Here is a 19,553-nt window from a genome sequence, read left to right on the forward strand (position 1 = left end):
AGGCGTACAAGTTATCATCCAGACGTTCTACTCTTAAAGTATAGACCCAACAGAAATGTGTACAAAAGACATGTACAGGAATGTTCATAGCAGCACTATTTATAAAAGCAAAATCTGGGAACAACTCAAATATCTATTCATAGCAGAATGGAGAAATAGATCATGATATATTCACACAATGTAATATAATACAGCAATGAGATTGAATGAACTACTGATATTCACAACATGGATTCATCTCACAAGCATATACTTGAGCAAAAGAAGCCAGAAACTGAAGAGTGTATCTTATATGATTCCACTGAAAAGTTCAATAGCAGGCAAAACTAATTTATGGTCCTGGGATAGTGATTACCTTAGGGAGGGCTGGTAGTCATTGGAGTAGACCTGAGGGGGTTTCTGGGATGCTCTACTGTTGTCTAATGTTCTATTTCTTTACCTGAGTGGCGAGTGCACAGGTGTATTTATATTCATCAAGCTATGCATTTATAATTTGTGTACTTTTCTGATGCATGTTACAGCTTAACAATAAGTTTGAGAGATTTAACAAATAACATGGTGATAAGAGACAGCAATACTGTATCATATACTTCAAAGCTGCTAAAAGACTAGATCTGACATGTTCTCACCAGAAAAAAGAAATGATAATTATATGACATGTTAGAGGACTTAGCTAACACTATGGTGGTAATCCTAATATATAAATGTATCAAACCAACCCGTTATATACTTAAACTTACACAATGTTACATGTATATAACATTGTACACACAAATATATATCAATTTCTAAAACTTTAATAAATGTTTTAAAAAATGCTAAATCCTAATTCATTAAGGTTTTGGAGACTGATGTGTGGGCATGGTGATCAAAGTCCTGTAGTACTGAGGTCTAATTGGACTCGGCATACCCCCTAGGTTGGCGTGGGTCCTGCTTCTTTTGGTGTAGGTCATGCCTACTCAACTGGGTTGCATCCCCATGACAGCAGGTGTTTCTGGGTCATAAGTTTTGCTTAATGTACTTTTAGCTGGCTTGGACTCAAGGAAATGAAGCTAATATTCTTAATTGAGAAAGACTCTTGGGGGATAGAAAAAAGAGATGGCTTTGTTTCTTTCATTCTGTCCATATTTTGAGATACCCAGAGGAAGATAATGGAATGGAGAATTCCTTCATAGCTCTGAAGCACAAGGACAGTTCTGAATATGTAGTCTCAAAAAATACATGTGCAAACAATGTGCAAGGCCTTCTCACCATCCATACTCATCCTGTATATAAATAGGATCAGGCACAAGAGACCTACTTTTAAAATTCTAAACAGTTGTGCTCATGATGATTTCGTTTCAGGACTGCTATTGTAGTACCTTCAAGTGGGTTTTCTTTCCCTATCAGAAGTGCTGATGGGAAACAAGCCCTGATGTGATGTTAGTTTGCAGCCCCGCAGTCCCAGCACTTACAGGGTCTCCGCACAGGCCCTTTGCTCCATGGTCACCAGGAATCCCTCTCTCTCCTGGGATTCCCTAAAGTTAACACAAATCAGAAGAAGGACAAGATAAGAATTTTAAATAACATTAATAAAAATGAAGAGCTTATCTTCTCCCTGATTTGAATTATTAAATATTTTCCTGCTAAAGTTACTTTGAAACTAGAAAGAGGAACAACTGATAGTTTCAGGCATCGTACAAATAATTTAAAAGTGACCTCAAGTATTTGCCACAGTGGTGAACGCTGTGTTCCAGACACATTTGTTGTCTTGTTCAGTTTTTACAACTACTTTATGCGCCAGGTATTTTTTTTTTATCTTTCTTTTGATGAGGCAGCTGAGATTCAGAGAGATTATCCATTTTCCCCAAAGGGGTTGCATCAGCTAGAAAGTGGGTTCTTGACTCAGCTGTTCACACTCCCAAGACAGATAAAGTGGATGGTGGAAGTATGGCTGCTCCTGGGATTTGTTCCAGATGGAAAGGGGTGACAGACACCTTCAGAGTGCTGCCGACCCTAAGGCTCTCACCAACACCCTGTGACTGTTCTTAGTATGGTAGCTGCTTTTCAAGATTACCCCCAGTTCTTCACTTTTCTCTGTATCTATTCCCTTTGCTGTGAAACTCTACAGTGCCTTCCAACTGTGGTGGGGCAATATTCCCTACCTCTGAGTTTGGCTGTGACTTGATCTGGCCAAAAAAGAGAGATGCAAGTGTCGCCATTAGAGCTCCAAGCCCAGGCCCCAAGAAGCCTTGAGAGAGCTTGTGTGTTTCTACTTGCTCCCTTGTTCTTCTGCCACAGCCATGAAAAGGTCATGGTCAACATGGCCAGGCAGCTCTCCAGTCCCAGAAGGATGATAAGAGACAAGTGAAACAAAGCCCCCAGCCAACCTACAGACACATGAGCCAAGGTCAGCCATGCTCAGCCTTGATCAGCTGAACTTCTCAGACACATAAGAAATAAATGTTTATTGTTGCATGTGATTGAGGTCTTGTGATCATCACAAAGCAATTTTGTGGCCCTAGCTGACTGAAATACCTGGGGTAGCTGTTTTACTGTTAATCACACCTTTAATTCCCAGCACATTTTTCATGTTGTCCTTTTATTGAATACCTACCTGGGCTCCTTCATCTCCTTTTTCTCCTTTTGCTCCTGGAAGACCACTGTCACCCTAAAAACAGAGAAGAATAAACTCAAATTCCCATTTTCTTAGAGAGAAATAGCTCAGAAGGGTCTTCATGGTACAAAGAGAAGGCTCTACCTGTTCTCCATTTAGCCCATCAATTCCACTTTCCCCAACTTCTCCCTGAAAAGATAGATGTGATCAGAATAGAGTGCATTGCATTTATGTGGAAAGAAGCCAGACACCAAACAAAAAGTCTAATTTTGTGTTCCATATACAGGCTCTTTGCTAGGTTGGCCCTGGGTCCTATCAAACATTACTGAGTCACAGAAACTGTCAACAAATAATATACATTGTCTGCAATAAAAGGCAAGAGTAAACAAAAGGAAATGGTTAGCAGTAAAGAAGGAAGGTCAACAGAAACTTCATTTGTGCAATCTACTGGTCAATCATCTCAAAAATAAAAACATTTCTAGATAACAGATGGGCAGATAAATGATGTTTGGTACCATACCTCCTGTCCATTTAGTCCCCTGTTTCCCTGAAAATAGAAAGGACAGTAGGGGTTAGTGTAGGAAGAAGGAATTAATGTTGGGAAGACTTCACAGTGTCTTACGTGACCCTTACCTTAGGACCTTTGACACCATAGCATCCTTTAGTACCTTGCTCTCCCATTGGTCCGGTGGCTCCTCTTTCCCCCTGAGAAAGAGCATATATTCAGATAAGCTTTTTCTATTGTCATCTGGAATCTGTCTTGGAAATTTGACAACTTCTGTGCTGGAAAAAAAATTTGCAACTACTCATGGTTTACAACCCAGAATTCATGTGTATAAAAACTGAGAATGCAAGTGAATTAGAACCACTCTGATGACAGCTGTTTGTGTTGGATCCCACCTGGATACTTCCCAGGGTGGGGTAGTATCTAAATAAAACAGACATGCAAACAACTGGCTGCTAAAATGCATTCTCAAGATTTTAGGAGATATTCCAGGAACAGATGATGAATAATTGGTGAGACATCAGAGCAGGATGCTCTGGGTATGGTCTAAGCAAGAGGCAGATTTCTAGACCAAATTCCATCTCCCTTCTCTCTTTCTCTCTTAAACCAAGAACGGTTCCTGCAATCCTTGTCTTGGTAACCCCACCAGTCTGTGCAGTCTTGTGAGCTGGAAACAAAGATGTCATCCTCAGCATCTCTCTCACCAAGTGGTCACCAAGTTACGTCCATTCAACCTCCTTAACATATCTATTCATACTGCCCTAAACTAAGATTGGGACCTCTTTGTCTTGCACCTACTACTGCAAGACTTCTACCTGTAATCCTTACCTTATCATCCTCCATGATGTTGCCTGATCATGTTTTCTAAACCCATGCCCTAACCATTTTTAGTCCTTTGCTTAACATCATTGAATGATGCCCATCAATTGGAAGACACCTTCTAAGTCTTCCACAGGGTATTCAAGACACCCAGTACTCTGGGTCTTGCTTGCCGTATAACCTCCTCTCATGGTCCTGGGTTCTGGCCATGTTGATCATATGTTATTCTGCAAATATACAGTTCTCAGTTACACACTCTTGATCACACTGTTCTCCCTGTAGTAGAATGTTCTTCCCACAAACTTTGCCTGGAGAAAGTTCTATCTGTCCTTCAGATGCCTGTCCAAGCATCAACCCCTGTCTACAGTCTTCCTCTCCCAAGCCCTAACTGTCACCAGGGCTGTTACCTGATGCTGTTAGGTATTTGCACGGCCACACTCTATCACGTTGCACCACATTATACCTCTAGTAGAGTCCTTGTGTATAACAACTGTAACTACTGTTGTCTCTTTTGCCTTTCCACTAGTCTGGAAATTACCTGAGATAGGAGCCATAGTTTTTCTTCTCTTTCTTTATTTTTATTTCTAGGGCCTGGCACTGTGCCTGGCACATGGTAAGGCACCTTAATATATATTTGTTAAATGAATGATGAGTGCATTTATGAGTGAGGTCTTTGATAAATAATGTGGTAAATTGTAAGATGTTTAATATACACTTGTTAAATGGATGGATGGAAGGAAGGAAGGAAGGAAAGACAGATGGATGAACAGATGAAAGAAAGAGCGAAGTCTTTGATAAGCAGTGTGGTGAGTTGGTTTACTCATGCAAAATGGATCAGAAAGGGGGAAATGGCAGTGATTTGACTCCCTCAGTGAAAAAGATAACTTTTGCATTGAGTTTATTATACAATGTTGGTGGATAGTCAAAGAGGAGACAGTAGGTTAATAAAACACTCGTGACCACCAGAAGCCTGATGAAGATTAAAAGACCTCAGACTTTGCCTACGAATCCTTAGAACTTGACTTTTCTTGCTTCCTTCTGAATTGACACAAATGATTTCATACTGTAGATATGTTCTTAGGAATAAATGGAGCTGGAAAAAACCTTGACTTACGGCAATGCCCTCCTCTCCCTGGTAGCCATCACTGCCTTTAAAACCTGGGGGTCCCTGGAAATAAGGAAAGGAAGGATACGTTAGCACTCCATAGACCAAAAACCAGAGGTAATCAAGCAAAATTCTTCAACTTTACAGTTTTACTTTATGTAGAATAGTATGAGTTTGAAAAAAACGGTTCCCCCTCCACAACCTAAGTTGCATTTATACACATAAAAATAAATGGAATTTTGAGACAAGTATCCAGATAACTCAAGGGTGTGTGTGTTTGTGTGTGTGTGTGTGTGTGTGTGTGTGAATCATAATATTTTCCATAACTCTCTCAGGTGTTATATATAGAGCTGGAGTTTTTTTTTTCTAGACAAACATTCAAATGAATACAGCTATATTTGCATCTGACAGACTAGAATTATCCTCTTTTCATTAAAAAGTTCTTTTTGAGGATTTATGCTACACATAAAATAGACCACACACATTTCTTTCTAGTTTTTTTTTCTGAGACCTGTTTAAAAAAAGTTCTACCATTCTTGGGACTTCCCTGTTGGTGCAGTGGGTAAGATTGCTTGCTCCCAATGTAGGGGGGCCCGGGTTTGATCCCTGGTCAGGGAACTAGATCCCACATGCATGTCGCAACTAAGAGTCCGCATGCCACAGCTAAGGAGCCCGCCTGCCGCAACTAAGACCCGGTGCAAACAAATAAATAAATAAATATTAAATAAATAGATAAATAAAAATTTTTAAAATTCTATCATTCTCTTTACATGAAATCAAAGCATTCAGGAAATAATTAGTCCAAAAACTTTCTTCAGAGAGACAGCCATGGTGATTTGAAAGTTATAGTGCTATCTATAAATTATTCAAAAATCAAACACACATGTAAATAAGCAGTATTGAAATTGTTAAACACACCCATAGTATGTTTATACATATTTGAACATTTCCTCAAGCCCCAAATCATATTTTTACATAAGGATACATCAACTTCTTTGGGTTAGGAAATACACAAATCTGTTGTTAGTTATCGTTTTTATGCCTGGCCTGTTTTACTTGGCAACATTTTGGTCTGGCTACAGCTGAATGAAACATCTTAGTGTCTCTTGCTATGACCGGGTGATCTGATCTAGCTTTTCAGCAGACTGCACAACCTATTTCCTACTTGATTTAAATTACTCTGCTTCCATTAAAAGTGGAAATTGAAATAACTCGTCAGTATTCAGGAGGTTTTCATTATTCAACATGAGAGACCACAGTTTGTTTTTCTGCATCATGGTCATCACTGCCAGAACACTGGATAATCAATGATCTCTGCAGTTTTTCTCTTGATACTTGTATAGAAAGGTTTTTAAAAGTATCCAATTTAGAAAGCCAAGAAAAAGCTATCAAATTTGACATATAAGAGGAGTACGGTAAGAAGACGAGTATGACACATAAGAAGAGGAGCTTCTACCTAGAAGCTAAAAACATCCCTTATTTCTACCTAAACTTGGATCTGAAAAACATATTGTATTCAAATAAAGTAAGCCATGATCGTAACTAAAATCACCTTTTTCCCTGCTGGTCCAGGGTCTCCCACTGTGCCATCTCCTCCAATGCACTTGCAGAATAAACAGCAGCATGTCCTTTCTGCAACACTGACCTTGGGAAGGGTAGGAATACATTACATTTGGTGGCATCGCTTCCCAAATCACACACCACACAAGCTCAGGGATATGATCTGAGAAGGCTGTTCACCACTCAAGTGACAGTGCTCTGGAGAGGATGCAGGAGACATTCTTTACCTTCCATCTTTCCTTCTGTGATCTGCACCATACAAGGAATTCAGAATCAACTCAAAGACGTTTTGTGCTCTCAAAAAGGCATCAGTTTAGCCATGCCCAATTCATTGCACACTGATTTATTAATGAGATCTCCTGTGCCCACATCATCCCAGCACTGACCACGGTATTGTTAATTACCCTATATAATTCTGCCCCTAATATTTTGTTCAGTAAAATGAATACATGCTGTTTTCTCCTTTTCCTGTTTTGTGAAATCTTTGTATGCTGGAGGATATAGACAGTGTTCAATGTCACACTGCTTGGCATGGAGTTCAATGGTCAACACTTCCAGAACAGTTTGTGTGGGACAAATTACATGTTCAACATTTCAGAAGCACTTGCTGTAGAGGGTGGGCACGTGAAGAGATGTTATACTCTGGTCACATTTTATAGTCAGGCCAAAAAAAATGTTTTTTTGGCAAAAAAATTTGAGTGAATTTCATCCTGCACCTAGTTAGTCATCCCCTAAAAAATTGACATATTCCATTGCATTTTTACAATTAACCCACAAGATTTATTTTTAGGAAAATTCTGCTTGAAATAAATACTATGCTTTGCCTTAGTGGGGTAGAATCAATCTTTGTGTTGAGAAGTTTCCCATCAAAATTCTAGTGTGATGAAAAATGAAAATCTTTTGTTATAACCACTTAGCAACTTCCCCTCTTTAATTGTTTCTTATTATATAATGTTTCTTTTCTGACATTAGAAAACTCTGTTTTTTCCCCTGAAAACCTCAGAAAACCCAATAAAACTTGAAATGTGTGAAACCAAATAACAACAAAATGGATTCTGTGATTTCATGTTAGATGTTATCAATATTCTTTGCATCACTAAAACCCTACAGCATCAACTCTTTTACTATTAACATTAAAACTGTAATTTCTAAAATTAAAATTTTCTTATACAGTGTTGCATTTATGTGATATCTAAAAAGTGATAGGCTTGTTTGAAAATAACTTCCTCCCTCTATGAATTACCAATTTGAAATTACACATTTCAAAGAGTAGTAGACACAAAAAATTTTTTTGTAAAGTAGACACCGTCTTCCCATGTAGAAAGGAATTACAACAAAACTTCCAAATTCTCTAAGTAATTATTTTTACATAATTACTACACTGAACACACTGTTCACATATCTATATACAAACTCTATAGGCAGAAAGTAGCAGGAGCTAGCACCTTATTGGAAAGTGTCTTGATATGCTGATTACAGATTTTATAAATTATAAGCAAATTACAAATTATCAGCCATTCACTAAAGGTGAAAGTAGTGATAGATATCTTGGTAACATTTCACCAAGCTAGTTGAATTCTTGTACATTTCTGAAAGAAACAGGATTGCGATGCATCTTATCTAGGTGTTAGGTTCTAAAAATGGATCATAAAGCAAAAATCTCCATAAAGCAAAAATCTCTGTCAGTCAAGACAACCTTTAAAAAACTTTCCATTCTAAAGTACATCACGGGAGGTCTATCATCACATCACTAGTTTTTCTTCCAAGATTGGATGAGATGCTCTTTTCTTAGTTGAACTCTCAATGGATTCGGCTCTCGTTCACAGGCCATGTTGCAGAGAAAACACACATCTTTTTTTTTTTTTTTTTAATTTTTATTGGAGTATAGTTGATTTACATACAATGTTGTGTTAGTTTCAGGTGTACAGCAAAGTGAATCAGTTATACATATACATATATCCATTCTTTTTAAGATTCTTTTCCCATAGAAAAGAATCTTCAGAGTAGAGTTCCCTGCGCTATACAGCAGGTTCTTATTAGGTATCTATTTTATATAGAAAACACACATCTTAAACAGCAGAATGATATTCAGTGTGGTGAGTCATGGCACCTAGGATCTGCAAGGGACGTGAAAACTGGCTGGCTGAAGGAGCAGCCGAGTCACCCTTACTGGTCAGACACTCTTGGGCGCTTATGTTTATTGACTGTAATTTGGGCAGGATTGTAGGTGCTATTTAGTTTCTTCTTCTTCTTCTTCTTTTTTTTTTTTTGCCAAGCATATAAATTAAACATGTTTTCAGACATAGGAAACAAACTTATAGTTACCAAAGGGGAAAGTGGGGGGGAAGGATAAATTATGAGTTTGAGATTAACATATACATACTATATATAAAATAGATAACCAACAAGGACCTACTGTATAGCACAGGGAACTATACTCAATACTTTGTAATAACCTATAAGGGAAAAGAATCTGAAAAGAATATATATATATATAACTGAATCACTTTGCTGTAACCTGAAATTAATATGACATTGTACATAAATTATATTTCAATAAATAAATAACAACAACAAAAAGAAACATGCTTTGACATCTCTCTACTATATTACATTTCTTTCAAAACACCCTCTTATTTGGGCTTTGCACGAAATCAGAAAAGCCTGACTTCACTCCCAAATGAACAAAATTAGTTCAAATTCATAAGCCTAAATATGAAGCCTATATACAAAACAAATAGAAAGTTTAAACTCACCAGCTTTTTCTGAATAACTTACCAGGTGCTTTGAGAGTCGGCTCCCAAGATCCCTCATCCCAAGAGTGAGCTGTGTCCTGTACTCAAATCCTTTCCCAAATTCAATGTAGAGAAGGTCAGCCAGGTCATTGGAATTGGTGGCTCCATCCAGAGCAACTGTGATGAGGGCATTCAGGCCTAGCCAACACAGTTGACAATTCTCCAGGTGAGGGGAGTTTGGTTACTTTAATCTTTTTGCATATGTATCTAAGTTGTTATTCCAGGAAACCAGTTGCAAGAGGAACACTCATTTTACTGTCCACTTCCCCCAACCACACACTGTAAAACTGACAAGTGACAAGACCATCATCAGAGAACAAAAGGAATTCCATTTTTCAAAACAAACTAAATTGGAGAATAATTTATATAATAAATTATAACAGATCCTTGAGTCCTCTGATGATATGAAGTAAGATAGTGAGTTTAAAAGAGTCCACAGAGAAAAGGGAACCCTCCTACGTTGTTGGTTGGAATGTACATTGATGCAGCCACTATGGAAAACAGTATGGAGTTTCCTCAAAAAACTAAAAATAGAGCTACCGTATGATCCAACAATCCCACTTCTGGGCATATATCTGGAGAAAACTCTAATTCAAAAAGGTATATGCACCCCAATGTTCATAGCAGCACTATTCACAATAGCGAAGACATGGAAGCAACGTAAATATCCATCAACAGATGAATGGATATAAAGAAGATGTGGTATATATATATATACAGTGGAATATTATTCAGCCATAAAAAAGAATGAAGTAATGCCATTTGCAGCAACATGGATGGACCTAGAGATTATCATACTAAGTGAAGTCAGAAAGAGAAAGACAAATACCATATGATATCACTTATATGTGGAATCTAAAATATGACACAAATGAACTTATTTACAAAAGAGAAACAGACTCACAGACATAGAAAACAAATTTACAGTTACCAAAGGGGAAAGGGGGTGGGGGAGGGATAAATTAGGAGATTGGGATTAGCAGATAAAAACTTCTATATATAAAATAGATAAACATCAAGGTCCTACTGTATAGCACAGGGAATTATATCTAATACTCTGTAATAAACAATGATGGAAAAGAATCTGGAAAAGAATATATCTATATATCTGTATCTATATATATCTAAATCACTTTGCTGTACACCAGAGACTAACACATTTTAAATCAACTATACTTCAATAATAATAATAATAATAATAAAGAGTCCATAGAGCATGCTAAAGCACAGAGGAATTCATATGTCAAGAAAGTAAGTGTTCTAAATTTTTGCCACGTGAATGGGAGATCCTTGGAGCAGCAGCACTGCTTTCACCCAGAAGCTTATCAGAAGTGCAGAATCTCAGGCCCCTCCCTAGACCCACAGAATCAGAATCTGTATTTTAATAAAATCCCCAGGTGATTCATATGCACATTAAAGTTTGAGAAGCATAGCTCTAAATGACAATCCAGTTGGAATTATAGGTACAAGAGACGGTAAATTTCAAATAAAACTTTTAGAGACTAACAAAGGGTTGACTTATTTTGCAAAATAAGGACATTAAATGATGATAGTAGTAAACCTGGCAATCATTAGGGTGGAGGTAACCATAGCAACAACTGTGCTCTTGTTTATTAATAATTACTATGTGCCTGGAAGTTGCCTGAGTACTTTACATGCATTATCTTATTTGTAAGATACAGGCACAATGTTATAGATAAGTGCGATTATAGCTCTATTTTACAAACAAGCAAAGGTTTTCCCCAGACAGCCTGACTCCAAAGCCTACACTCAAAGTACATTTTAATAACAAAAATGTACTAAGGACATAATCATAAAGAGCAGTCCTAAAGTTGAATAAATTTAGTTTTATGAAAACATGACTATATTAGCATAACTTTTCTCATTTTATTAGGGATAGGTGAAGAATTCTTTGGATGGGACTTAAAAACCAATGACCCAGAATAGATAAAGAATGTTCAAGGACTTGGCAGAGTTAAGAGTGCCTTCTTATATGACTCTGAGAGGACGAAGAGATTGAAGAGAACACAGTTTCAGGGACAGAGTGGGGAGGCTCAAGTTCTACGAGATACAAACAGTGTGGTTGCTGAAGTAGAATAAAGGAAGAATCACCAAAGAGTAAGGTGACCAACTTGTCCTGGTTTGCCAGAACTTTCCTGGTTTTAGTGCTGACAGTCTCTGGCTTGTCTCAAGCAAACAAAGACAGCTTGTCACTCTTCCAAGAGTGAGAAGGATGGGGAGAAGAGTGATGAGGGCTGGGAGAGGCAATGAGGAATGCTGAGTTCATCAACTGGCATTTAATGATCAAAATAAGGCATGCCAGTGGGTCTATCTATAAGGGAAAAAGATCTCACATCTGATTTTTCTTATAAGTTCCAGGAAATGTAAAAGTTTAAGAGTTATTAGAACCATGGGATTGTTTATTTGCAGAAAATATGCATTAACTATAATTTGTAACTGCTTTTCTCAGGATGGAGGACTTGATCCTTTCAGACTCATCCAGTACATGAGTCATATGATCTTAAATACAGTGTCTTCAATTCCTAAAAAATGAATTAAGAAGAAAAGATTTCAAAAATTGGGAGAATAAAGAATCACTGAGAAGATTCTAGAGTACTGGATTTTTTAAAATGAAGAAACTGATTCATACCCCAATCCACATGGATTAAAGTGATATCCATCATTGAGGATACTTTTCTCCTGGTCTCCTCTTGTTCCACGGTGATGGCACAGTTTACATGTATAGATTCTGGGCCTCAAGTTAGGGAGGCTCTCCTGGGTTAACAGATCATAGGGCCCAGCATCAACTGAAATCATCTATATTTAAATAAGGGAAGCCAGAACCAGAGGTGCTCTTTGTTCCTATTAAAAGACATTCGACACTTTTCAAAGAACATTATGACCCACACCCCTCTACCTTTCCCTTTCAAAGATTGTAGCTAGTGTGAGTCTTCCAACTTTTGCCTCTTTTTCAAAGTTGTTTTGGCTATTTTGGCTCCTTTGCATTTCCACATACATTTTGAACCAGCTTTTCTATATTAACAAATATCCTGCTATGATTTTGACTGTGATTTAATTGAATCTATAGATTTGTTTGGAGAGAATTGAAATTTAACCATATTGAGTCTTTTTATCATTGCTTAGTAATTTTCAGCAGACAAACAAGTATATTTTGTTTAATGTATACCTTGGTATTTCACGTTGTGTGTACATTGTAAATGGCTTTTTAAATTTTGTTTTCCAGTTTTTCATTAGCATTTGGAAATATAATTGATTTTTGAATATTGAAAAAAGATTCTAAATTTCTGAGGATATTCAAAATCTAGCTTCTGAAGTTGAAACTCATTTACTAGTTTTTCCTTGGGAGTTGGAAGAAAGAAGATTGGTCTTAGAAATCTGGGTGTTCTGAGAGAAACTTCCTGGAGAAAACTCTGATGTTGTCTGCAAGAGAAACATCTTTCCCCCATGAAAGAAAAGCTGAAATTGAAAAAACCCTACCCACCCACTCTAGGGTCCTGTTCTCAGTCTTCATTAATATCTCCACCTCAGATCAGGAAAAATGGCCAAGACTTGACAGAATAAAGAGAAGCAGATTTAGTAAATAAAATAAAAATCCTTACTCTTCAGTTGTGAATTCAGTGAATTCAGCAATTTGTTTAAGATGGAGGAAAGAGAACGAGACAGAAAAGACAAAATCTAATCAGCCTCTAATAGTTAACCTGGGAGACAAATGTCTTAGGCTAAATTCCCTAGAAGCAGAGCCTGAGATAACAATTTGGACACACACAATTTATTGAGGAAGCACTCTCTGAAAGAAAGGGGCAAAAGGTAAGCAGTGTAGGACTGGGGAAGGATCTGAGCAAGACAGTGTTTCAGCTAACATCTAGCTTCATCCTGATCCCTTGGGAACTCTGGAGCATGAGTTACACTACACAACTGGCGCCACTTTGAGGCAAAGGTCCAAGTCTCTGTACTCTACCTGCTGCCCAGGGGTGGGATGGGGAGTAACATTCCAGGTAAGGTGGCTCCCACTGGCAAAGGGCAGTTCTTCAGAGAAAGGGGAACCTGTGGGTAATGTGTTAGCAGCTGGAGGATGGGGGAACCTGTCTGTAAAGGGGTCTGGGTGGAGTACCAATTACATCCACTTATAAAAAAGTATTTCTATTTTCAGTCAAACCGGAACATGTGAATGTGTTTTTCTTCCACTGATCCATATTTTAGTATGAACTGACAATGAGTCAGAATGGGCATTGTTTTCTAAAGCCGAAAGCCTGGTGCCAGAGCTTTACAAACTCATAAACACCATAGTTGGTCCATCTGTTATCTGAAGGAAGGAACTGATTATGAAGTCCCGAAACATGAGTAAACTTGTCCAACACTGCTTGTAACTCTGGAAACTTTAAGAGTGTTAGAAGAAAATAATCCAACTCTCAGAAGAAAATAATCCAACTCTCCCGTTCCTTAGTCAAGGAGAAATATACATGGCTCACTTCTGCTGACACTAAAGACATAGCAATATTAGATAATGCAGGGCAAGGGAGACCGGAACATCCTCCAGGAAAGGTTAGGAAGAAGAAATAAAGTAATATGAGAGAAAGGATAGGACACTGTATTCAGTGCTGTTTCATATGGGGAGAGGAAAAAGTAGATGCCAAAATGCTGTGAGAACTCATTTGCTCTGCCAAGTGCATCCAGAGTGGAGAGGCTGGCAAATTCAGTGCTATTTGAGTGTCTGGAAATGTAAGAGTTAGAAATGAGTTTTGAGATTATAAAGTTCATCAACACTCCTTTCCCAGTCCTCCCCAGGCTTGGTACCTTCTTTTCTAAGTTCATCAGATTTTTGTTCAAGTTTTTCAACATCATCATCCAATCCATCTGAAAATAAGAGAACCACCTAGGAAAGTATTCAAAAAAGAAAAATGAGTAAAAAGGAAGTCATTGCACCAAAGGCCAATAAATAAAATAAAACCAAGTTACCTTTCCCCGAGCAGCTGATTTATTCTGAAATGCACCCCACAGAGAACTCAAAAGGTTTGTGTTGAGAAGAGATGGTCTTTTAACTGTTACATCCTTCAAGCTGTTCAGTATGTTTTCACTGTAGATCTCAAACTTGGGGGAATATATTTCCATGGCATTGGTCACTTGAAAAGCCACACTAACCTGAGTCTCCGTGCCCACCTCACAGCTTACCCCACCGAGGGAACTGATGGCACGTAAGATGTCTGGAAGGTAAGTTTCCATCCAAGGCTGACCTTCAAGCAAAGTCTGCCCATTCTGCTGAGTTGAGATGTCAAATCCCACCACAATGTCCACAAAGCAATCTAGGATTCAAGGGAAAAGCATATCTTATTAGACTAACAAATAGCTTTATTTGACTAGGATGTCATGTCTGAATCACAGGACTTGGAATTCTTGTTTCTGTCCCAGTTATAAAGTTGGGAAAAAAGAAAGAGCATGAGTGAATAATGGAAGAGGCTCAGAATCACTCTTTCACTTTTTTTTCATAAAAAAATGTTTTGTTTACCATCTATAAAATCTATAATGAAGTTCTGAAAGATTTCATTGTGTCCATTGTGTCCAGAGAACTTAAATAGCTGAAATAGTTTGTGGAAATGTTAACAGTCTAAAATAGGAAAATCATGCTATTTATAACTGAGGTCATTCAACAAATATTAAATTATAATTATAAGGGAAATATAAAAACATTTGAATAGAGAAAGTAATTTAGAAAAAATAAATCACAAAAGACTCCTAAAGGAATGATTTTGATGATTTATCTTTCTGAAAAGAATCTTTGATTCCTCTTTTTGTCTCCTAACATCCACTCAGAAAAGAAAAAGTAAAAAGAAAAATAGAGACTCCGTGAGATCCTTTGAGATCTTGCTTGGTTGGAGTCCTTCAAGTGAAGAAACTGGGTACCGAATTACCCATATTCAACCATGTCAAAGAAGGCTTTGTGTTCAGAGCTCAGCCACTCAGGAAGCCAAAGCCACTGCTATTTTGGAGTTGAAGAAATACTTAGAGAGCATTGCGTTTAAAGTGCTTTGCTCTCATCCTTACTAACTCTAGAGACATTTAAGCACTGGAGAAACTACAAGGGCTTGAAATTTTAAGCTGAACCTCCTAACAGGAAGATAATGAGAAGGGTAAAATCCTATGACATATATACTCTTTTTTCAAGAACTTTTAGGTTGACTAGAAACTTCAACCTTTTCCAGCAACTTCCACACACACACAGCTTGCTTGGTAAAATAAGGCATAGGGATGTTTATTTTTAATTTGCATTATTTAGAGAAGCAGTTTTTCAGATATTTGTTGTGTAGACAAACGCCCGCCTTCCAGACACACTGGTCAGTTGGGCATTTGCAAGTCTTTGAAACCAAAATATCAGTTTCAGTTCTTAAAACAAGGGACAGGAACTTGATTCACTTTTAATGATAAAAGAGTTGGGTGAGGGAGAAGAAACCTTATTTGATAATCAATTTTCACCATGACATTCGAGGTAAATCAAAGTCACCAAAACATCTGAAAGGTGAGTTTTCTTATTTTACTGTACTTAATTGGAAAATGTCTTCTCCAATATTCAGAAAGTGAGATAAAAAGAAAGAAACTAGTCAGAAGGAAGCACTCGAATATGTCCTTTCCAAACTTCCTCTTAAATCTATATCCTTTCATTTCTATTTTGAGATTGAAAGTTTCACTCTTGGATGAACATTGTTTTAATCCCTGAACAGAAAACCATTCATTTACCAAAACACATTACTGCCTTCAAGGAAAACTGTCTCTTGTGAAAAAACAAACATTGGCAAATATGCCAAAATGTCATTGAGTGTTCCTGGGAACTGTCCCCTTTAAAAATAAAGTGTTTTAACTTTTCGTCTAGTTTACTGAGATTATAAACTCTAGTAAACAAGTTCCTGGTGTTTATTTAACTAATTCAAATTGACAAATGAGTCCATGATAATGTGATCAAAGGAATGGAATTTGGGGAACAAGTCCAGAGGTGGCAGTCATATGTCTACAAGTACATACAATTAGAGAGAGTCGGCCATGCAAATCATGGAATGGCCTTGCAGACTCTGCAGGACATCTGCCCTCAAATTAAGAGGCCTTTGAAGAGGCAGGGATGATTTTGGAAGTGGGCTAGGAAGAAGGTTAAAAGTGGATTTCCAAAGAGAAATAATGAAGGATTGTAGTATCAATAGAATAGCAGGAGTGGGAATCAAAAGAGGGTAATAAATGAAAGGGAAACTAAGAAGGTAATCCATGGGACTGCCTACAGAGGGTGATAAACACAAGTAAACTAGTACTCTGAGAATTTGCCAAATAGCAGTGTGGAACCCTGGATTGGGGAGGCAGAGTTTAATTTTAGTCCTGTACAGGTCACTGCTGTGTTACTACCAAATAACTTCTGCCAAATCTCTTAACCTCTCCGGGCATTAATTTTCTTGTCTATAAAAATAAGAAGATTATATATTTCAAAATAAAAATACAGAAGAACAGAAAAAAAAAGGATTGAACTAGATAGTAATGGTCTCCTGCTAAACCCCAAAGCTGATTTTAATTATCTGACTTATAAAGAAAGTCCTTAATTGGAGTTAATGATGGCAGATTTTTAGTATTAAGAAATACTGTCAAACAAATGAACATATTTATGAAACAGACTCACAGACACAGAGAACAAACTTATGGTTACCAAAGGGGGAAGGGGATAGGGGAGGGATAAATTGGATTAGCAGATACAAACTACTATATATAAAGTAGATAAACAACAAGGACCTACTGTACAGCACAGGGAACTATATTCAATGTCCTGTAATAAACCATAATGGAAAAGAATATGAAAAAGAATATATATATATATGTATGTATAACTGAATCACTTTGCTGTATAGCAGAAATTAACACAACATTGTAAAGCAACTATACTTCAATAAAATTTTTAAGAAAAGAAAGAAATACTGTCAAGATGGTAGGGTATATTTATAAGATTAGAGGACAGATTTTTGAGATTTTTGCCCTTTTCTCAAACGATTTTTGAGAAAAGGGCAAAGTCGGGCTGTTGACTGTTATTACCTGGGATAAGAGAAAAATTTCTTTGGAGATTTGAAAGAAGGGGATATCTTAGATGAAAAAAAGAGATAGAATGATCTAGAAAATATAGATAGGTCAAGACCTAGTTTATATACCTCCCAGATTGCTTCTGCCCTCCCCCTCCCCCGGCCCCGGCCACACACACACCCAGGAGTTGGACATTTGTCCACTGGAGAGCCTCGGCAGCCGCCATCACTGGGTCTCCCACACTATGGGGGGTGGGCAGGCTTTGACATGGCCTCCATCATTCTCACTGCTGTAGGTCCTCAATGACTCTGGTGCCCATGTCCAACCCAACTGAACTCACGGGAGCTCTGGCCCCTTCCACTACTTCAGCCACAGATACAACGCACTGCTGGTCCCATATCTGGTTTTCCAAAGGGCTGGTAGCGCGATGCAGTAGGGTGGGAGAGTAAGTCTCCATGGGGTGAACTCTGACCAGTGAGAGGCAGTAGATAGGAAGGAACCGGCCGATAACCGGCCTTTATTCCCCTTGGGGCTGGTCTGTGCAGTGGTTCTGAGGCTTCCCTGGGTGATGTTCTGCAGGACCAATGTACCAGTGATGCTTTCTCAAAAGCTATAGCTAGCTTGGTAATGTACATCTTGTATGTACTTTTCTCTTTCCTGTATCACTTCCCTCCACTCACTCTTACTTCCCTGGGACTGTACTCCCACTGGAGTTTTAGCACATAAACTGTGCTTTAAGCTCTGCTTTCTAGAGAACGCTATTAAGACAGGAACATAAAGAGAGTCTTGTCAAGAAAAGTTGGAAATGACCATCTATTTTTTCCTTATATTTCCCACATTCCTTGAGTCAGTTCCTGAGGGTGTGTCTACTTCATCTTCATCAGACTGGCCTTTTGCTGAATCTCCTTTTTGACTCATCTTCCATGATGATGCAAAAGATGAGAGGTACTCTCGATTCTTTTGCTACCCAGTCACGGCTTCACACCAGAAAAGGCAGCAAGTCCATATCCTGAACACTGCCTGGGGTCTCCTTTGGGTGGTCAGAATAGGCAGACTCCAAGAAAAATCAGAATAAGCATGAATGAAGATAAGAAAACAGACTTTGGAGTTTAGTTGTTTAGGGGAATTTGATGCATGTTGAGGCATTAAATTGGAATATGGCTCTGAAATGTTGCTAAACTATTAAAGCTCCTGAACCAAGGAACTCTTGGTACACTGTCCTTCTGTGAACTAAACTACCCCATCACTCCATGTACCTGTATTAATGAGATCACTTCAAGATACCCTCTGTAATACGCTGTGAGAGTTACCAAGACATGCTGAACATTTATACACACTTCCCATGCATTCCTCACGTGTCCTTATGAAACACAGAATAAGTAGAAATGCTTCTAATTCTCATTTTGCAGAAGGGGAAGCTGTGACTTAGAGAAGCTGGCCCGAGGTCTCATAGTTATTATGGTGGATCTCGCATGTGGGAATCAGATCCAGGCCTGTCTGGAGCTCCTACGCTGAACGACCTTATTTCACCACCTCCAGGGTGTCTAGTGATGCCAGATCATGCAGGTTACAAGTGTTAGATTGTGCTGTCGGAAGTGACAGCTTAGCAGCGAGTGGCTTCCTTAGGGAGCAGCAGCTTTTGAGATATAAACCCATGATGTCTTAATAAGTTTCAGCTATTAATTGTTGAAGCACGTCACTTATAATGTAAGCATCAGATAACCTAGACAGCAATTATATCAAGAGAACTGGCAGCTTATTTAACAACCCACAAATGGGTTGGAATCAGACAGACCTAGATTTCAAAATTTGCTTACTTTGTTGCCTCCTGTATGATCTGGGTCAGGTTACCAATATTCCTTAGAGCCCCAGTTTCTCATTTATAAATGGGAATGAAACCAAACCACAGAGGGTTTGGGAGTTTAATGAGATAATGCATTTAAAACACTTTAAAATGCTTGAGCCTACACAGATGCACAAGAAATACTGATTCTTCCCTCATATCTCCATGCAGCTGACCATCCTTTCCCATAAATTGAATCCTAAGTACAATCAGAGAAACAGAGATGATTTAACTGCACAAACGAGAAAAGTAAGAAAGGCTAGTGACCT

General features: G+C 38.1%; 1 protein-coding gene across 1 annotated transcript in view; it reads right to left on the minus strand.

Moving 5' to 3' along the window:
• The window catches only part of COL6A6 (collagen type VI alpha 6 chain), a 160,291-nt gene that overhangs the window by 73,001 nt on the left and 67,737 nt on the right, over positions 1 to 19,553 (minus strand). The window contains exons 9-18 of the mRNA XM_061194691.1: positions 14,358 to 14,701; positions 14,196 to 14,274; positions 9,364 to 9,518; positions 6,578 to 6,670; positions 5,035 to 5,088; positions 3,230 to 3,301; positions 3,117 to 3,143; positions 2,741 to 2,785; positions 2,597 to 2,650; positions 1,455 to 1,517 (exon numbers count right to left, since the gene is read on the minus strand). Coding sequence (XP_061050674.1) covers positions 1,455 to 1,517; positions 2,597 to 2,650; positions 2,741 to 2,785; positions 3,117 to 3,143; positions 3,230 to 3,301; positions 5,035 to 5,088; positions 6,578 to 6,670; positions 9,364 to 9,518; positions 14,196 to 14,274; positions 14,358 to 14,701 — 986 coding nt within the window. The remainder of the gene's footprint in view (positions 1 to 1,454; positions 1,518 to 2,596; positions 2,651 to 2,740; positions 2,786 to 3,116; positions 3,144 to 3,229; positions 3,302 to 5,034; positions 5,089 to 6,577; positions 6,671 to 9,363; positions 9,519 to 14,195; positions 14,275 to 14,357; positions 14,702 to 19,553) is intronic.

This window comes from Eubalaena glacialis, chromosome 6, assembly GCF_028564815.1.
Source record: "Eubalaena glacialis isolate mEubGla1 chromosome 6, mEubGla1.1.hap2.+ XY, whole genome shotgun sequence".
Lineage (NCBI taxonomy): Eukaryota > Metazoa > Chordata > Mammalia > Artiodactyla > Balaenidae > Eubalaena > Eubalaena glacialis.